At 36.2% G+C, this 17,444-nt stretch overlaps 1 protein-coding gene across 4 annotated transcripts in view; it reads right to left on the bottom strand.

The window, feature by feature from the left end:
- Positions 1 to 442: 442 nt before the first annotated feature.
- Positions 443 to 17,444, bottom strand: part of VGLL3 (vestigial like family member 3) — a 57,196-nt gene continuing 40,194 nt past the window's right edge. For all 4 annotated transcript variants that reach the window (XM_003410333.4, XM_064273089.1, XM_064273092.1 and 1 more), the window contains exon 4: positions 443 to 6,395. In XM_003410333.4, the coding sequence (XP_003410381.4) occupies positions 6,352 to 6,395 (44 nt within the window). In that variant the 3' untranslated portion in view covers positions 443 to 6,351. The remainder of the gene's footprint in view (positions 6,396 to 17,444) is intronic.

The raw sequence follows: 17,444 nt of genomic DNA, 5'->3' as shown, positions 1-17,444 counted from the left end.
ATTCTCCTTTCTGGGTGCCTCCGGCTTCAGTATCAATTAATTGTGGGCAAGTTTTGTTTTTCATAGTGCTTATAAAAAAAAAAAAAAAAAAAATTTTTTTTTATGGCAAGTCAAAGTACCCACAAATGTTTAAACAAAATTACAAAATACACCTTCCTTTAAAGAGACAACTGATGACCTTAAAAATGTTATTAAATATGTCTCAAGGCTCTTGCTTGTATGTAAATAATATTGCCCATTTCATTTGCTCTCCCATTATAAACACGTTTATATCCTCTTCCTCACTGCAACATGTACATTTCCTTGGCTATAGAAATTAACTTTATATAAATTTCTGAAGATATTTATAAGCCCTTAGTTGAATAATAAGGAAACAAGAGAGCTTCAGTTGTCGACAAATGCAGACCAAACCAAAATGCTACATCAAAATGTAAACATTAAATTCACATTAAATTATTTATTGAACAGATTGAAGACAATGACATCTGTTTTTACTACAACGTCTTCTATCACCTTATATCATCAACACAGAGTTATGGGACCCAGATTGGAAGAGTGAATAGAAATGAGAAAATGTCTCCCCACCACCATCCAACAAAATAACAGAAAAGGATATGATTTTATAAAACCAGAAGTTTTGTGAATTATATATTTTTGTCAATTCAGAAATGACCTCATAGTTAAAATTTCTTTTTCTAGGCAGGTAAAATTAAGCTAGCATAAAATTGTTTACAAAACTGAAAAATCTTGAATTTCATTGCATTTCAATGAATGATGCAAGATATTCCTATTATTACTTTTAAGTTTGCTTAATCAAGTGAAAAATATAGAGTTCACCATACTGTGTAATTCCTTTTTCATAAAAGTATTTCACTTTACCTAGATTTACATGATGAAAACAAATCTAATGCATATCTTCCCTTGCAATATACGCACTTAAAAATTATACAAATAAATGAAATGAAAATACTTCCCTATATTGTATATCCTGAAAAATGTATGGAATAGTATTTTTAAATCAGATATAATATTCAAGATTGTAAATAGCCTAAGAAATTAAATTGAATGTGTAAATAATCATTAACTTTTGTCCTAACCACAGCATAGAAAAAATGTACATCTCTATTAGTATAAAGAGAAATTATAAAAGTTCACATCATATGCATACACCAAAAATATTAATTAAAGAATCCTGTATCCTAAAAGAGTTATTCTTAGGTTGAAATTAAGTAATGAGACATTGTTAAAAAGGAAACTAATTGAGGGTGACCTGCTCTTTTCTAGGAAAAAAAAAAAAATTTGTTTTTTCTTTTGCTCTTTTCTAGAAGGATTCATTAATTACTCACACAATGGAATTTGTAAGTTACGCTGAAATCTATTAACGTTTCTTGGAACTTATAAAGGAGATTCAGGTAAATTTACTGGATCAAGTTAATTTGAGTACAATTTCAAGAAAACTCTTGTTTCATCAATTATTTAAAACAACAGAAACATTTTGAAACAAGCAAAAAGGCACAACAGACAATAAGAGCCATTTTAAAATCAAGATATTTTAACAATAAAGATTATTTCTATAGGGTAAAAAAGTGTATAGGGTAAAATTTCCAGAGAGCACTAAAATGAAAAAAGCTACTGAAAAATTCTAAAAGTCAGCTCTGTGGCCAATCTCCATGACCAAGTTACCAAGGTAACTGGCATTTTGAAGCTATCAAAATGGATATTTCCTTAAAAGCTCCACCCATGCCCCACTCAACCCAAACTAACCCTCTTTTGTATGGTTTATAGATTCGTCTTCCACAGGTTTATTTGCCTAAAACTTCAGCTTAAGTTTTCAAAAAACACCTTAATAATAGTTCTGATGCTTTAATGATAGTTTTAAAAAGTTCTTGAGCCATATTTTTAGAAAATAAATTTCTGATTTCACTCTCAAGCCAGCCCTTATATTTGTGAAAGCTGTGTCATTGACCCTGGAGGGAGGAAAAGAATCTTACGTTTTTAGGGTCCTGTACAACATTTCAGTGGACTCGTCTCTGCTGTGTTTCTGTTGGCTGTGAAGGTGATCGATCACAGGATTTCTCACTGCCATCAATACCCCTTTGTATCTGCCCTGGTTTGCGTGAACTCTTTCCACCTTCAATAACTGACATGGTGTCAACATCTGCTTCCAATAAAATTGTTTCTTTTTTTCTGAAATGGAGTTAAATCTGCTGACTGAGATTGTAAAGGGTTGGGTATTTTTCCCCCCTTTTCATGTGGAGGATTTTTTTCCATCCATATTTTGCAACTATTCCTTCCAGGCAACTAAAAAAGTTTGATAACTTCAAAGGGAATGTGTTCATTTCAGGGGCCAAAGAAGCCCAAAATATAACTGAAAAATATGAATGTTGGAGATTGAACAAAACTCTTGCCTTAATTTTGAAGAAAACAATTCATAAGGTCCTAGATGAGTAAAGTTTTGGGATATGTAAGAAAACTCAGAGTTGGACTTATATACCACAAAGTAGTAAATTTATTTTACTTCATAAATGACACACTAAACAAATCAGAGTTAATTAAGAAATTGATATTTTATCACCCACACCTAGCAGGAGACAAAGATTTTCTTTCAACATTTCTTCTGGAGAAGTACAAAGTTTTATATATATATATATTTGATTGTTACAGAAATGGGTATGGAGAAGGAAAAGAAGGAACATTTGGGAACTCAATTTTATGATCTACTCACTCAATGGATAGACATTTGTGGTAGCTGTCATTTACTGAGTACCTACTATGAGCGAGATACACACACACACAGTCTGTCAATGAGATAGTATTATCCCATTTTACTGATGAGAAAAATGAAACCCGAAAACATATGTCTAACCGTAGCTAAGCCAGAATTCAGAGAATGGCCTCATGTCCAGGCTAATGCCCTTTTCCATCAATCTATTCTGCTTCTCTAGTCATCCCCCAGACAGGGCTCTAACATACTTTCCTTTCTCACCACTTAATGCCATTGCTCCATTGTCTGAATTATCAAATAACAAAGGGATGTGCAGTTTCTTGAAATAGTTTCTAATTGCCACTTTAAATTACACATCTCACGTTAAACCAGATCGCAAACCCAGAAGCTAGATTGTCATAAGTCTGCAGATCTTAGAACAGGAATGGGTACATACGATCTGTATAATAACCAGTTCCTCAAGAACTTATTTTGTGCCTGTGAGTATAACTGGTGTTTTTAATAAAAAGTTTGTTATAAAAAAATGAATTCCTCAACTATTTACAATCTACTAGTTCTCAATTTGTAAATTTTAGAGTAATCCTTGCCATGTGTGCTTAAAATAATAAAGAAAATCATTTTAACAAGAAGGAGAAAGGAGAAAAGGAAAAGAGAAGGTAGGAGGAGGTGGTTATGGGTTTGTTGTTTTCTTTTTTTATTCTTTGAGGCTCTTTACTAATAAACAATGAGGGCCAAACAATCTGTTAGGATCTTAACCTGCCAACCTAATGTTGTTTCTTTACTAGTGATGGTTTAATGTTGGAAGAATACATTACATTGAGAATAAAAGAGACGATTTTCTAGTGTCTAGTTCACAAGTTTTTAAGAAAGCTTGAATAAAGTCTAATTTGCAAGATAGTCAACGGTGGAAGGATTCTAACTGAAATCACGGAGGGAGGTGGTAGCTCTCAAAATGGCAGCTTGAAAGCCTTTAAGTTCAACAGCATCATTTTGATCTGAGAAAACTAATTCCCCAAAGTGATAAAATTTGAACGTAAATGAAGTCAGAATAGTATGTTAAATTACAACTCATCCTCTTACTTCTGGTAGTAATACGGTCATAGCAAGGGATGCCATAAAATTATTGAGAAATGCCCTCATCCTCTTTCTACTTAAGATTTTGACCTACTACTTGGATGGTAGCATGCCAACAATAGCTGGGCTTGTCTTCCAGGGGAGAGCTCCCTGTGCACATCAAAACTCAGGTCTCTAACTTATCTTGGCCCATAGAGCCAAAGCTTTGTCTGGCAGTAACGAGAAGTGTCATACGGCAGATTCTAAATTCAGGGTGAAGCCCTCTGTATGGTCTCTCCACTTTAATTCACTTCAGTGAAGAATAAGGAAAAGGGCAAGGAGTTAATTAACACTTTCTCTTCTTAATTGCGGAAAGTCAGTTGAATAATTTGAACAAGTTCCAGTAAAACATCGATTTAAGGGGAAAATGAAAAGGTAACAGGTTCCAAGGGAAGAGAAGGCAAATAAATAATCCCAGGTCAGTCATCCCATAGAAACTTCTGAATAATGGTCTTTGGGAACTTAGGAGGACCCAGGAGAAAATGAATTTTATAGATTTATTCAGCTCTTTGTTCCATAGCTATGGACAAAATTATGTATGGTAAATATTCGAATGAATCAAAATGTAGATAATTTAACCAAACTGACGCCTAAGAATTTAAATTCACATCATTAGTAAGTGGAGATACCTTAAGTTTCAACCCCACGTTAGATAAAAATGTGTTTTTGTGTTAGGAGAGTCTGGTTAAGAAGAAGTAGTGTATGGAGTGATGAGGGTACAAGGGAGTGTATAGATTTATCACTCACAGGATGCACCAGAAAAGAAAAATAATGAATAAAATATAGCCAGGGGAATGTCTGTAAATGACCTGTGAAAACTCTGTCTAGCTAAGTATCTAGTGCTGTTTAATATGTTTAAAATTTTCATACACATAACATATGCAATTCAAGATGGAAAGTGGCATTTCACTGAACGTGGTATTTCACGTGGCTGGGGAGGGAGGTTGGGGGAAATTTGAGAAACTTCTTTATCAAAGTAGTATTTCTATATAACACTAACTTTTTATCATGGCCCATCTCTAGGAGCAGTTGAAAGAAGAAATGGCTTCGTATTAAATTTCTTAAAGTATCAGTAACTGCTACTTGCATCATTTTTATCTATTTCTAAGAATCTTAATCAAAATTCAGATGTCACCTTATCGAGATCCTCATGGCTATGTCAAGTGGAATCTTCAAATTTTCCATGTTTTAACTATTTCCAATAATGGTGGCATTAATCCCAATTTAAACCTCATTTTGCGTTAATTTTTTTTCTTAAATAGAACTAAATCCAGATATAAATCCCAAACCAGATATAAACCCAAAAGTAAATAATTGTAAAACCCTATGTTTAAAATATTACATATAAGATATATCACTTTTTTCAGTTTATAATGCTGGGTGATATTACCAGAAACAGCCATTGATAAAGGCTTTGTGACATGTTGAGTACCTTGCCAGATATTATCCCTTCAAATTCTCTCTCCAAGGAAAAAAAAAAATCCACTTAAAATAATGACTTCTAAAACTGTCATGAATAACTAATTAGAAACAAGAAAAATAAGTCACTGGCACTCACAGGTAGCAAGGTTAAATAAATTTCTTCCAGTAGTTACTTATAAATTCTGGTTCTATTTATCAAAGTTGGATGGACTAGAAAGAATTTTATTCTAGGCAAACTCTCCTTCTGACTGAAAGTTTATGCAAACTTTCTTCTTAGTCAACTTCCAAGTACTCTTTGGGAGAAATTAAAGTAATAAAATTTCCTTACTTTAGTGCAGTCATTAAAAAACTTCCTTTTAAAGCTATACATACAACTCAAAGTTAAGTGAGCTGGCATGGAATTAAACATTCACTGAGATTTAATGTAAAAACAATACTGCATTGGCTTGGCAATGGTGCTACTTTGTAAAAAGGAGAAAATATCAAACACTTGAGGTAACCTAGAAAGCATGGACAGAGCATATCACAGACATCTTGACAATCAGTATTTTAAACATTTTGCCAGTGCTTCTCTGAAAAAGCAAGTTCTTTAAACAGAACTTAACAATTTTTACAATATTAAAAAAAAAAATCCCTTGAAAGTAACCTATCAATGCTAAATCAAACTTTCTGTATTTCTACAAAAATAGATGCACACAAAACTATGAAATTTATTCCTGAAAGAATTAGCATTTTCATTTGTGGTTAATTTTTTTTTTTTCCTGACAAGGTGGTTGGTTCCAAAAGAAAAACAAAATCAAAATGAAACAAAAAATTAAACCATGTAGTTAAAAAAAACAAACAGAGAGTTACACAGTTGGTAAAGGCTCAGATGAGGGGGAAAAAAACAAACACAAAACTGCTTTTCTTCAATTTCTAGGACGCACTCTGCTTTCTCAAGAAAAGGCTCAAAACAAAAGTCAACTGGCTAACACTTCCTCTTCTCCTTCCATGTCTATTTTGTCCCATTGCAGAATGGCAAATCCCGGCAGCATCTTTTCCCAGTGGCCCTTGGATTCATGCAGCAAACTGACTTGCTAATACTGTGTGTTTCAGTACCACGGCGATTCTTTGCTCTTGTCTTGATGTTGTAGACCTAGAAAAGGTGACGGGGGAAAAACAAAAACCATTGATATATGTATCACTCAAAAATGGGTCTAACCTGCAATGCATTGAATACAGAAACCAAAAACGACAATCCAGGCAACTGTGAGATACCATGTAATGACTACGTGGTCTCTAAGAAAATTCTGTGTTTGAACTCATAACTTCCAAAAAGCTAGCTGATGCAATGTGTGACTAAAGCTCTAGACTAGAGCAGTACTGGATCCTGCCAACACTTTATATAGGTCAAAGGCTTTGTTATGGTTTTTACTTTCTTGGAGTATAGTTGAATAGTAAATGAAATGAAATAAAATCAAATGAGGTTTTTTTTTCTTTTTAATTTCTAATTTCAAAAGGAGCTAACATTGGGGGAAAAAAGACATACATACCTAATCTTTGGGGCATTTAGGCAGTACTTCAATCAATACTCTTAGCAACCATCAACATGATCGTTTGGGACTAAAGCGCTAAATAAATCCTTTGGTTATTTTATTCCATAAATGCAATCAATTACAGTCAGTAACTTAACATCCTTAAAAACTCAGTTTAATATCATAAGTAAAATAGATACCATTGATTCATAGCTAATAGTGAAAATGTATGTACCATTTATTAAGTTAATTACTAATTTTTATCTCATCTTCTTCCAGAAAGTATTTAAGATGGTTTACAAAAATCCATATTGCATAGCAAGGAAATAAAAGTTACAGTTAAGTTTTAAAAAACAAACAAAAAGGAAATAATTTAAACATGACTTAATTTTAACTCAATGCTAAAATGACGAGGTAGAAGTTTATTAAAGAGGAAACATAGAAAATTGTGACTCTGATCTAATACAGCCAATTGACTAATTTCTGATTTGTGCAATTAGCATAGTACATTGAATTTACGCCCACCTGGCATCACTTTCTTTTGTTTCCTTTTTATTGTTTTTGTATCTGAAGCATGATTGTTTGAAAGAGTGAGGACTCAGAGTAACAGTTACTCAGAGTAACAGTTGATTCTTCTGTTGTTTAGGACAAAATACCAAAACACAAAAGCAAAGCCTTTTAAAGAAGTGAATAGAAGGGCAATGTGGTTGCTATTGTGTAGTTGCTATGACCTCAGGCTGTCTTCCTGACCCTGGATCTAAAACTGTTTTAAGTCTGGACTGTAAGTAGGAAGTTGAAGAGTTAAACAAGCAAGTACGGTTTTGAATTTTAATTGTTACCAAAACAGCTGCAGTGATTACATTTCTTGTCCCTTAACTAGTTAGCAGATTTTATAAAACAATGGGTGTGATTACAAGAACAGATACAATTAGCTGTTGGCAGGAGACATTAAGACGGTCTATAATGCTAACAAAGTGAGGGAGAGGAAACAAAAGGAGATAAAGAAGCACCTTATAGAACTGCAAGTCATTATCTTCCTACTTTAGCATTTGTGTACTGGAAAACAGCAGCATGTCTTGAACGTCAAAAGACTGGTTCCATTTCTTTCCCCCAAGTGTACCGGTATTATGTTTAGATACAGAGTCAATGATTTTTCTTTCCCATTTTAAAAGAAGAGAAGGAGGAGGAAGAAGAAATAAAAGGATCTGGGGCATATCAATTCAATCTAAGCTTGCTTTATTCATTTTCGAATAATTTTGTGGTTGGAATAATTTGCAACCTGACATAGTCTCTGCTGGGTAACTCTTATAATCTAAACCACCTTCACTGACAATCTGCTGACTGTATAAATATTTTTTTCATTATCAAAATGTCTCATCTTCTGTATGACTCAGTATTTCCACACTTGAAGACTGCATCAATCTATAGATTGTCAGCACTGCAAGTCATGAATACTGTTGTAATCATCAAGTGGTTTGAGTGCCTTTTTTCCCCTCTTACGAGATGCAAGCCCATCAATCCAGTTCCTTACTTCGATTTCTTCCAACATCACTACCACTCGATTGCTGGTTACATAAAGGCAATCCCCTAGTTGGCCTTGCAAAGACATAACGCTCCTTCCAAATCACGTTAGCCTCTTTCCGTGGATAAGTACTGCATTGCTGAAGATTGCCCCCAATTTTCTGACCAGAATAACAGAAATCATTCTCTCATTTTAACTGCCTCTCTTCAATTTTCTCCTTCTTTATCACTCTAGCACAAATCTGAAAAATTAATTCATCTAGGGCCTGAAATTCATTAAATATCTAATGTGATCCCTGGGGTTGGGCTACTCGGTGGTGGTGGGACATGTATCAGACCGTTGCTTTAATGACCAGGCATTCATACCTGTAACTTTAAAACAAACATAAGTAAATCACACATACGAAAAAAAAAAAAAAATACCACAAACAACCACACAAAAAAAGACTCCACCTAATAAGCTGCAAAAGAAAATCAGAGATATGATTTTTCTAGTTGGACAACTGGTGAGGGTGAAGGTGGCATAATATATTTAAAACTCAGCCAGTATATTTAGTTTTCCCCAGCGAGAGACAGGGGTGGGGTAAAACTGGTAATCCATGACAGTTATGTGGTGTGAGGATTTTCCAAAATTTGCTTACCAGAACACAGAATCCAATGGGCTACAAGTTTTCCTCATATTCAGGCTTTTTTGCCTCCACTACACAAAATTAATTCATAACTTGTCCTAAAATTCCCTTATAAGCTGTCCAAAATCATCCACATTTAACTTCTTTTTATTAGTGATTCCATTCTAGTTTTATTACTTTGTCTGTGATATTTTAAGTAAAAAGGAAAATAAACAAAAATGTTAACTAACATTTTCCTAGGGCTTCAATGCTACAGATACTGTGCTAAGTGCTTTACATGAAATATTTTGATTAATAGCTATGGTTTAAATCCAAAAAAAAAAAAAAAAAAACCCTGCTGCTGTGAAGTCAATACCAACTTATAACAACACTATAGGACAGAGTAGAACCACCTCATAGGATTTCCAAGGGTGTAATCTTTACAGAAACAGACTGCCACATCTTTCTCCTGAAGAGTGGCTGGTGGTTTTGAACCACTGACCTATCAGTTAGTGGCTGAGTACTTTAACCACTATACCACTAGGATTCTTTTGCTATGGTTTACCCACTAAAACCCACTGCCATCAAATCAATACAGACTCATAGCAACCCCACAGGGCTTCCAAGGCTGTAAATCTTTATAGAAGCAGATTGCCACATCTTTCTCCCATGGAAATTTCCAACAGTCAACCTTTTGGTTAGCAGTCCAGCACTTTAACCACTGTGTGTCATCAGGGCTATGGTTTAGGTACCATAAAAATCTCCTTTTAACAGCTGAGAAAATTAAGACTAAGAGAAACTATGCAACTATTAGGTGGCAGAGCTAGTATTTAAAATGATGTGGTCCAATGTCTGTCAGTGGTCTTAACCACACATATATACTGCTTTGTATATGGACTATATTGGCTAAATATTGTGGTAAACAAACAAACAATAAACCCAAACTCATTGACACCAAGTCAATTCTGACTCATAGTGACCCTATGGGACAGAGTAGAACTACCCCGTAGGGGTTTCAGGGCTGAAATATTTACGGAAGCAGACTGCCACATCTTTCTCTCATGGAATGACTGGTGGGTTAGAACTGCCGACCTTTTGGTTGACAGCAGAACCATTGCATCACCACGGCTCCTATATATTGTGATACTAGCCTACAATTGCACAACTCCCCAAGTCAAAATCTTCTCATCAAAATTAATTCAAGGAAAATGTACTAGATTTTACATATTCGTTTTTACACTGTCTACAAACAGCCTGGTTTACCTGAGTTGATACTAAGATTAACAATATAGCTCTTACTGATTTTTTAAACAATGCAGTTACAATGTTTTTCTCAATGATGCAGTAAACAATTACACAATAGTTTGCTATACTTCTGATGAAGACCACTTCAGTTGTGTAAAAGGATATGCCATATTAACATTTTTCAATAGGTATCATTAATCTAAGCCTCCCCCCTTTCCCCAGTGTGAACATAAGACAGTGTGGCCATCTGGCTCATGAGGTCGTGTCAGAAATGACAGGAGAACAAAGACATCAAATTATTGGCTTCAGAGTTTCAGAGTCTGGGATTCCGATAGGAGAAAAGCCTGAAAGGAGATGCAAGCCCATCTGTCTAGTTCCCCACTTCATTTCCTCCAACACCACTACCACTCAACTGCCAAAAGAAAGAAGAGAAGAGAAGAGAAGAGAAGAGAAGAGAAGAGAAGAGAAGAGAAGAGAAGAGAAGAGAAGAGAAGAGAAGAGAAGAGAAGAGAAAGAAGAGAAGAGAAGAGAAGAGAAGAGAAGAGAAGAGAAGAGAAGAGAAGAGAAGAGAAGAGAAGAGAAGAGAAGAGAAGAGAGGAGAAGAGAAGAGAAGAGTGGAGAAGAGAAGAGGAAAATGATGATATTCCAGAAAGGGAGCAAAGGTCATCTGAACACAGAAAATGAATTTAGGTTAGTTAGAAGCAGGAGAGGGGTTTTGGTTTTGGTAAAGAAGAAGATCATAATATGATTTTCCTTTAAAATTTGAGCCTTACTATGAAAAAAAAAAAATTACAACTCATGTTCCAATTTTCTAGCTAAGATTTTGGGAGACAGCATCTTCATGGATTCACTCCTTGCCAAATGGCTATGGTAATAAGCAAGTAGAGATGACAACAGAGTATATGCAAGCATGAAAAGCCTGGAGAATTTCCCCTTCCTAGTCAAACGAGCTCTGGTGGTGCAGTCGTTAAGTGCCTGGTCGCTAACCAGAAGGTTGGTAGTTCAAACCCACCAGCCACTCCACGGGAGAAAGACGTGGCAGTCTGCTTCCGTAAAGATTTGCAGCCTTGGAAACACTATGGGACAGTTCTACTCTGCCCTGTAGGGTTGCTATGAGTTGGAATCTATCTGATGGCAAAGGGTTTTGGCATGTCTTATAAAAAAATCCGAAAGGTCCCATGCACCCCTTAGAAGGATAGAGAAATTAGGTCAGAGAGAGTTCTGTAAGAATGCCATTATGTCTGTCCAATAGCTATGATGAGGGTACCCACAGAAGAAGAAATGGTATGGATCATACCAGGTGAGCATCTTAGAGGGACCCAAACTGGAAGAAGCTTAACTGAAGTAGGCCCGGTTAGTGCCTCCAGGCCTTTGGTTGTCATTGCTGGGGAGGGGGTGTACTGTACAGAGAACGCACTGAGAAACAGATTGGGAGTAAGTGGCTGTATTTAGAAACAAGGGCCAGGATGGGAATGAAAGACAAGACCAAAACAGAAAAGGTAAGAAATACAGCAACCACATATTTAACAAATTGTATGATGTGAGTAACACTCTAGGGTACAAGAAACATTGCAGAGAAAGAAGCAATCCCAGGGTAAGGAAGGAATCTGAGAAGAGGTTTCAACTATGAATGGAACTTTGTTTTAATTTGGGAACATTGGAGATATCATTAAACTGAACCAGAACGGATGAGGTTAAGTTTTCTGCCAGTAGGTAGAAATGATAAATAGCGAATTGGGTTACGGAAAAAGTTACATTCCTGTACACCTGAGTTTTGGGAAGTGTTTGATTTTCAGACCTGGGTGGTGCAAACAGTTAATGTGCTCGGCTGCTAACTGAAAGGTTGTAGGTTTGAGTCCACCTACCGACACCTTGGAAGAGAGGCCTGGTGATCTACATTTGAAAAAAATCAGCCATTGAAAACCCTAAAAATGTAGTACAGTTCTACTGTGACACACATGGGGTCTCCATGAATTGGAATCTACTCAAGGGCAAGTGGTATGATTGTCAAGAGTCATAGCCACAAGAAAAGCACATTCTGATTCTGTGGAAGCGTGATAACTTGACAACACCATTGACCCTTCGTAGTTCTCTAAGTAAGTTGAATATATTTCTGATTAATTTTACTGCTGGAGATAAAAAAGGTAATATGGGAGCCATAAAAACAGAATATGCTATTGATAAAAACAGAAGATAAATAGGAACATAATATTTGAAAGTGTGGGTAGAGTATTTCATGACCTAAGAAGAGCCCTGGTGGTACAGTGGTTAAGAGCTCCGCTGCTAACCAAAAAGGTCGACAGTTTGAATTCACCAACTGTTCCTTGCAAACCCTATAAGGCAGTTCTACTCCGCCCTACATGGTCACTATGAGTCAGAATCAACTCGACAGCAATGGGTTTAAGAGTAAAGACAGTGTTTAAGTGAATCAATACAAACTTTTCATAAATATTAAGATTCTGAAAACAATTTGGAATCACAGTGCTTGCTATTAGACCGTAAGAAACTGGTAGCTTATTCCTAAATCTAAAAAATCTGAATTCTCTGCCGCACTCCTGCTTTAATAAATACGTCGTATTTACTTACATACCTAGATACGGGCAACTTGGTGTTGAATGTTATACTCAACCTTCACCAGTGACGTACCAACTAACACTGACATATTGATAAATGATCGTAAACAAAGAGATGCAAGAGACAGTCATGGGATCTTCTCCTACTTTACGAAATTATCATTGTTAACAATCACACAGCTGCATTTGTTTGTCTGAGCCCAGAGGCAATCAGCTCTTATACTAGTGAAGGATTTCTTAATCAGATCTCTTCGGGGGTATCCCCTTAACTCTAACTTAGAGAAACATTAGGAGCAACAAAGTGTTATCCAGTCTGGGAGCTGTTAGATTCAGGTCGGGTGACTATCAAGGTAGATTCTATTTCATCATCATGGAAACTTCATTTTCTTAAATTGTAAGTATATCCGTAACACAGTATTTGCCATCTGAACATTCTTTTCACGTGTACAATTCAGTGACATTAACTGTGTTTACCATGTTGTTCAAACATCACCATTATCCATTTCCAAGTTTTCCATCATCCTTAACAGAAGCTTGGTATCCACTAAGCAGTGACTTTCCCCCTTCATTCTATTTTAAAACATCTGTCAAAACATCATAGGTTACTTGGTTAAAATCATGTTAGATAAAACTGAAAAAGTAAACGTTCCACAACTATCCCGTCACCAGACAACCACAGTCTTTACTGAGTATACTTCTGTACCTGCTCATATCACTATAGTGTGCTGCAATGTTCTTATTTCACAGCAATACTATCTTGAAAAACCATTACATTTCAGTGTGTGTAGACAGACATTATTCCTTTGGATGGACGCACAATATTCATTCTACCGTATACCCTAAGTTATCCAATTCTCTATAGATGCACATCATTCAGACACACACACGCACAAATTTGTTTCTTGTGTGGATAGTAATAAAAGCTAAATTCCTGGAGATATAATGCTGAACCAAAGTATATGCGCATATGCATATTTAATTGCTTGGCTAAATGCACCAAGAAAGTTTGTACCAATACAAATATTCATAGTTTTTATTGCTATGATTATTATATATTAAAAGTATATCTAATTGCTTCAATATATCTAATTAACTTTAAAATGTTAAAAAGTAAAGATGCCACTTTGAGGACTCAGGTGTTCCTGACCCAAGCTGTGGTATTTTCAGTCACCTCATATGCATGTGAAAGCTGGAGAGTGAACAAGGAAGACCAAAGAAGAACTGATGCTTTTGAACTGTGGTGTTTGCAAAGAATATTGAACATACCACGGACTGCCACAAGAATGAACAAATCTGTCTTGGAAGAAGTACAGCCAGAATGCTCCTTAGACGTGAGGATGGTGAGACTTAGTCTCATGTACTTTGGACCTGTTATCAGGAAGGACCAGTCCCTGCAGAAGGACATCATGCTTGGCAAAGCAGAGGGCCAGGGTAAAAGAGGAAGACCCTCAGCGAGATGGACTGACACAGTGGCTGTAACAACGGGCTCAAACATAGCAACGATTGTGAGGACGGCACAGGATCGGACAGGTTTTCGTTCTGTAGTATACAGGGTCACTATGAGTCAGAAGTGACTCAATGGCACCTAACAACAACAACAGCAATTATTTCAATTATCATTTCTTTCAGGAATAGTGAAGCTGAACATATTTTTTGTGATTGTGGCATTTGTTCATCTGTAAATACGTTTTATCTTTGGCAAATTTGGGTTTTTTTTCAGAAAAATCATTTCCTCATTGGTTTCCAAGTACTTTTTGTACATTAGCTACATTAGCTTTTTTCTTCCATCTTACAGTTTTCTTTTTTTGGTCAGTTTGGTGACTTACACCTAGTACTTAAATGTTGGACTGTAATTATTTTTAAAGTCATCATGAATAACAAGATTCATTGTTCAATCAAACCACAGATGAAATGTATGACACTTGAGTTACAATTACCTTCTTCTCCTTCCAACCCTTGCACACTAAAATAAGGGCATTGAGACACCTACTTGGAACAGTGTGATAATTTATTAGCAGAGAGCGATTTTTCTGGGTATAGAGATGCTTTCTGGAAATACATTTAGAATTCACTTAAAATTTCCATGCAGTATTACTGTCAGAAACGATGAGGTGAAAACTGCCTGGACCTGTCAAAATGGATTCAAATTCAGATCCAAACATGGGGTAGAAACGTGAAACCTACTGAACCTGACATTCCGGTAAACCATTATTTACGTTGTTTTTGTAGAAGCCCGGCACCTGCACACCTGAGGCAAACACTCCAGGTGACATGTAGTTCTGTGCCCAGGTGTTTTACAGAGCCTTTGTTTTCCCAAGCCCAGCCAGCAACCCACCATAGCCTGCCTGGCCTCTCAGAACGTTGTTTCACTCCAAAACCACAAACTCTTCTATGAACAGAGTCTCCAGCCTTTTCCCTTAGCCACATCCACTTCCGTAGACTTGGGCACGTCAAAATGCACAGCTAGAAGGTAAACTGGCAACTACTTTAAGCCTCAGGATATGGAGTTACAAATCTAAACCAGCCTTTTTAAAACTGAACTGGTGGGCACATATAAAATATAAATCACAGATCTAGGTAGTTTTTCATCATAACAATTTATTTTGCTCAAAGTTTGAATGTCGATGTGATAGATAACCTTTTGGACGAGAGCTGCAGGGAACCAGGAGGCACAGTATGGAATTTAGGCAATGCTTTACTAATCCAGTGACCTGAATTTCAAAAGCAGATATAACGAACCTTTGAAGAAAGACACAAAGGATAAAGGAAAAAGGAAGTGGGGAAGAGTAAAATGAAATCCCCTCTGTAATTCCTCCTACAGACTTTCCCCGAGAACTGGAGAGGAGCAAGACCAAAAAATGCTTGCATCGATTTATCGTAACTGAAACCACAAGTTATAGTACTCTCATGAGATTCTGACTATCCAGACATCTGTTGGATAACAAATGCAGCCAAATGTGCATCTTTAAAGAGGTTTCTAGGTTATTCAGTGACAGCTTTACGATCTAGAAAACAGATAATCCAACCAGAGGAAGAGCTAATCTGTATCCATCGCTTACCCATAAAAACATAATTAGGGACATAACAACAACACAGGAAACACCCTACCTGGGAGTATGGATTATTTCAAGTCCCCCACATTTAAAAAATTACTTCCAAACTGCAGAAATCTTGATGATCATTTGGCTTAAGTAATCAATCTCTTGACGAAAGCAGAACATATTGGAAAATACTAAGAAGGAGACAAGTTGCCCCTACACCTACTCCCACATTGCCATCAGTAGTGTTTCACCTTATCTGCATGTGACATGAACACAAGCTTGCTCTCTGCCACTTTCCAGAAGAGTCTGTTCGATCGAGGTAAACCCAAATAGGGCTTCAGTGATTTGGAAGATGCTAGGGTCACCCAATACTGCTCCTTCAAAATCGGCACAGAAATAAAAATTATATCACTAGTTTAGGGCCGGAAAAAAAAAAAATGATAAAGTTAACCCTGAAAATATCAGGTTATTTCCCAAAGAAAAATGGCATGTTTTGCTTTTCATCAGTTCCTTTCAAGACTTTTTTGGGCCATCTTTTTCCCAAGGAATCCAAAACATGTTGGCCACAAACAACTGTTTGGAAAACCTTATAATGTTGATAAATAGAACAGTTGAGAGAAGAGTTAGGCAGCCTGAAAGGGAAAAAAGAATTTGCAAATTTCACATACCGTATGGGATTTTTGTATTTAATCTTGGTAACCTTATGAAAGCTAAAATTGTCTGGGGACAATTTCTGAAATAGAATTCTTCTTTTCAGCTGTTTCTTTTAGATGCCCCCCCCACCCCATATGTGATACCAGAAACAGCAAAGCTTTTTTTTTTCTTCTCACCCGCTATACCTCTTGTGAGGACGTGGTGTAGCTTGAAAAAGTTTCCAACTCCCAACCACATAGTTGTGGACAACTTCTTTTAAGCTAACAGTCAAAGAATGACGGCGTTTCCATAAAGCAGAAGATGCTATACATTGGTGTAGTCTTCAGTGGAATCTTTCACCAAATTAATACTGGAATGAACATGGGTGTTTTTCGTTCGCAGCTTTTAGAGATTAGCATGTATTAATAGCGTTTACATGAGTCTAATTATATGCAGAGTCTAAACGACTGGCTCTGCATGTAAATTTCTTTTTGATTTATATAAGTGATGAGGAAAAATATTTCAAAAGTGCATATGCATGTTGGATTGGGTATATTTTCTTAATACCCTCTCATTCCACATGGCAGAGTATTTTACACAGAGAAAACTATGCTAAAAAAAAGTCTCAAAGCTGTCTATCCTGGTAATCCTTCAAATTCTTACCTCCTTTATTCTTAATCTGTTTCTATCACATTGTATGTCCGACCAATGCAATTACCAGTACAACATCACTATTGTGAAATTTAGAGTTATACAGCTTCAGCGGATACTGTAGTCATCCTCAGGAAGAGAAACAATTGAGAACAGCTATAAAAGTGACAGAAGCAATAAAGCTTGCATCTCAATTATGCATGTTGCCTCAAATCTCCGTTGCGAATTTCTTTTTCTGTTTGAAACGCAACATACTTGTTAAGACTAATCAGAGGCTCACTTCCGTACCACGTGTCACCGTTTAGAAAGCCCTTCATTGGGCATCAGTTCATTGGAATCTCCCAATTGTGTTGGAGCCGATAGTGTCATTTTCGCTTTGCATTTAAAGAAGTTGAGAC

The sequence above is a fragment of the Loxodonta africana genome, chromosome 20, assembly GCF_030014295.1.
Source record: "Loxodonta africana isolate mLoxAfr1 chromosome 20, mLoxAfr1.hap2, whole genome shotgun sequence".
NCBI lineage: Eukaryota > Metazoa > Chordata > Mammalia > Proboscidea > Elephantidae > Loxodonta > Loxodonta africana.
This window is presented reverse-complemented; position numbering and strand designations above follow the sequence as displayed.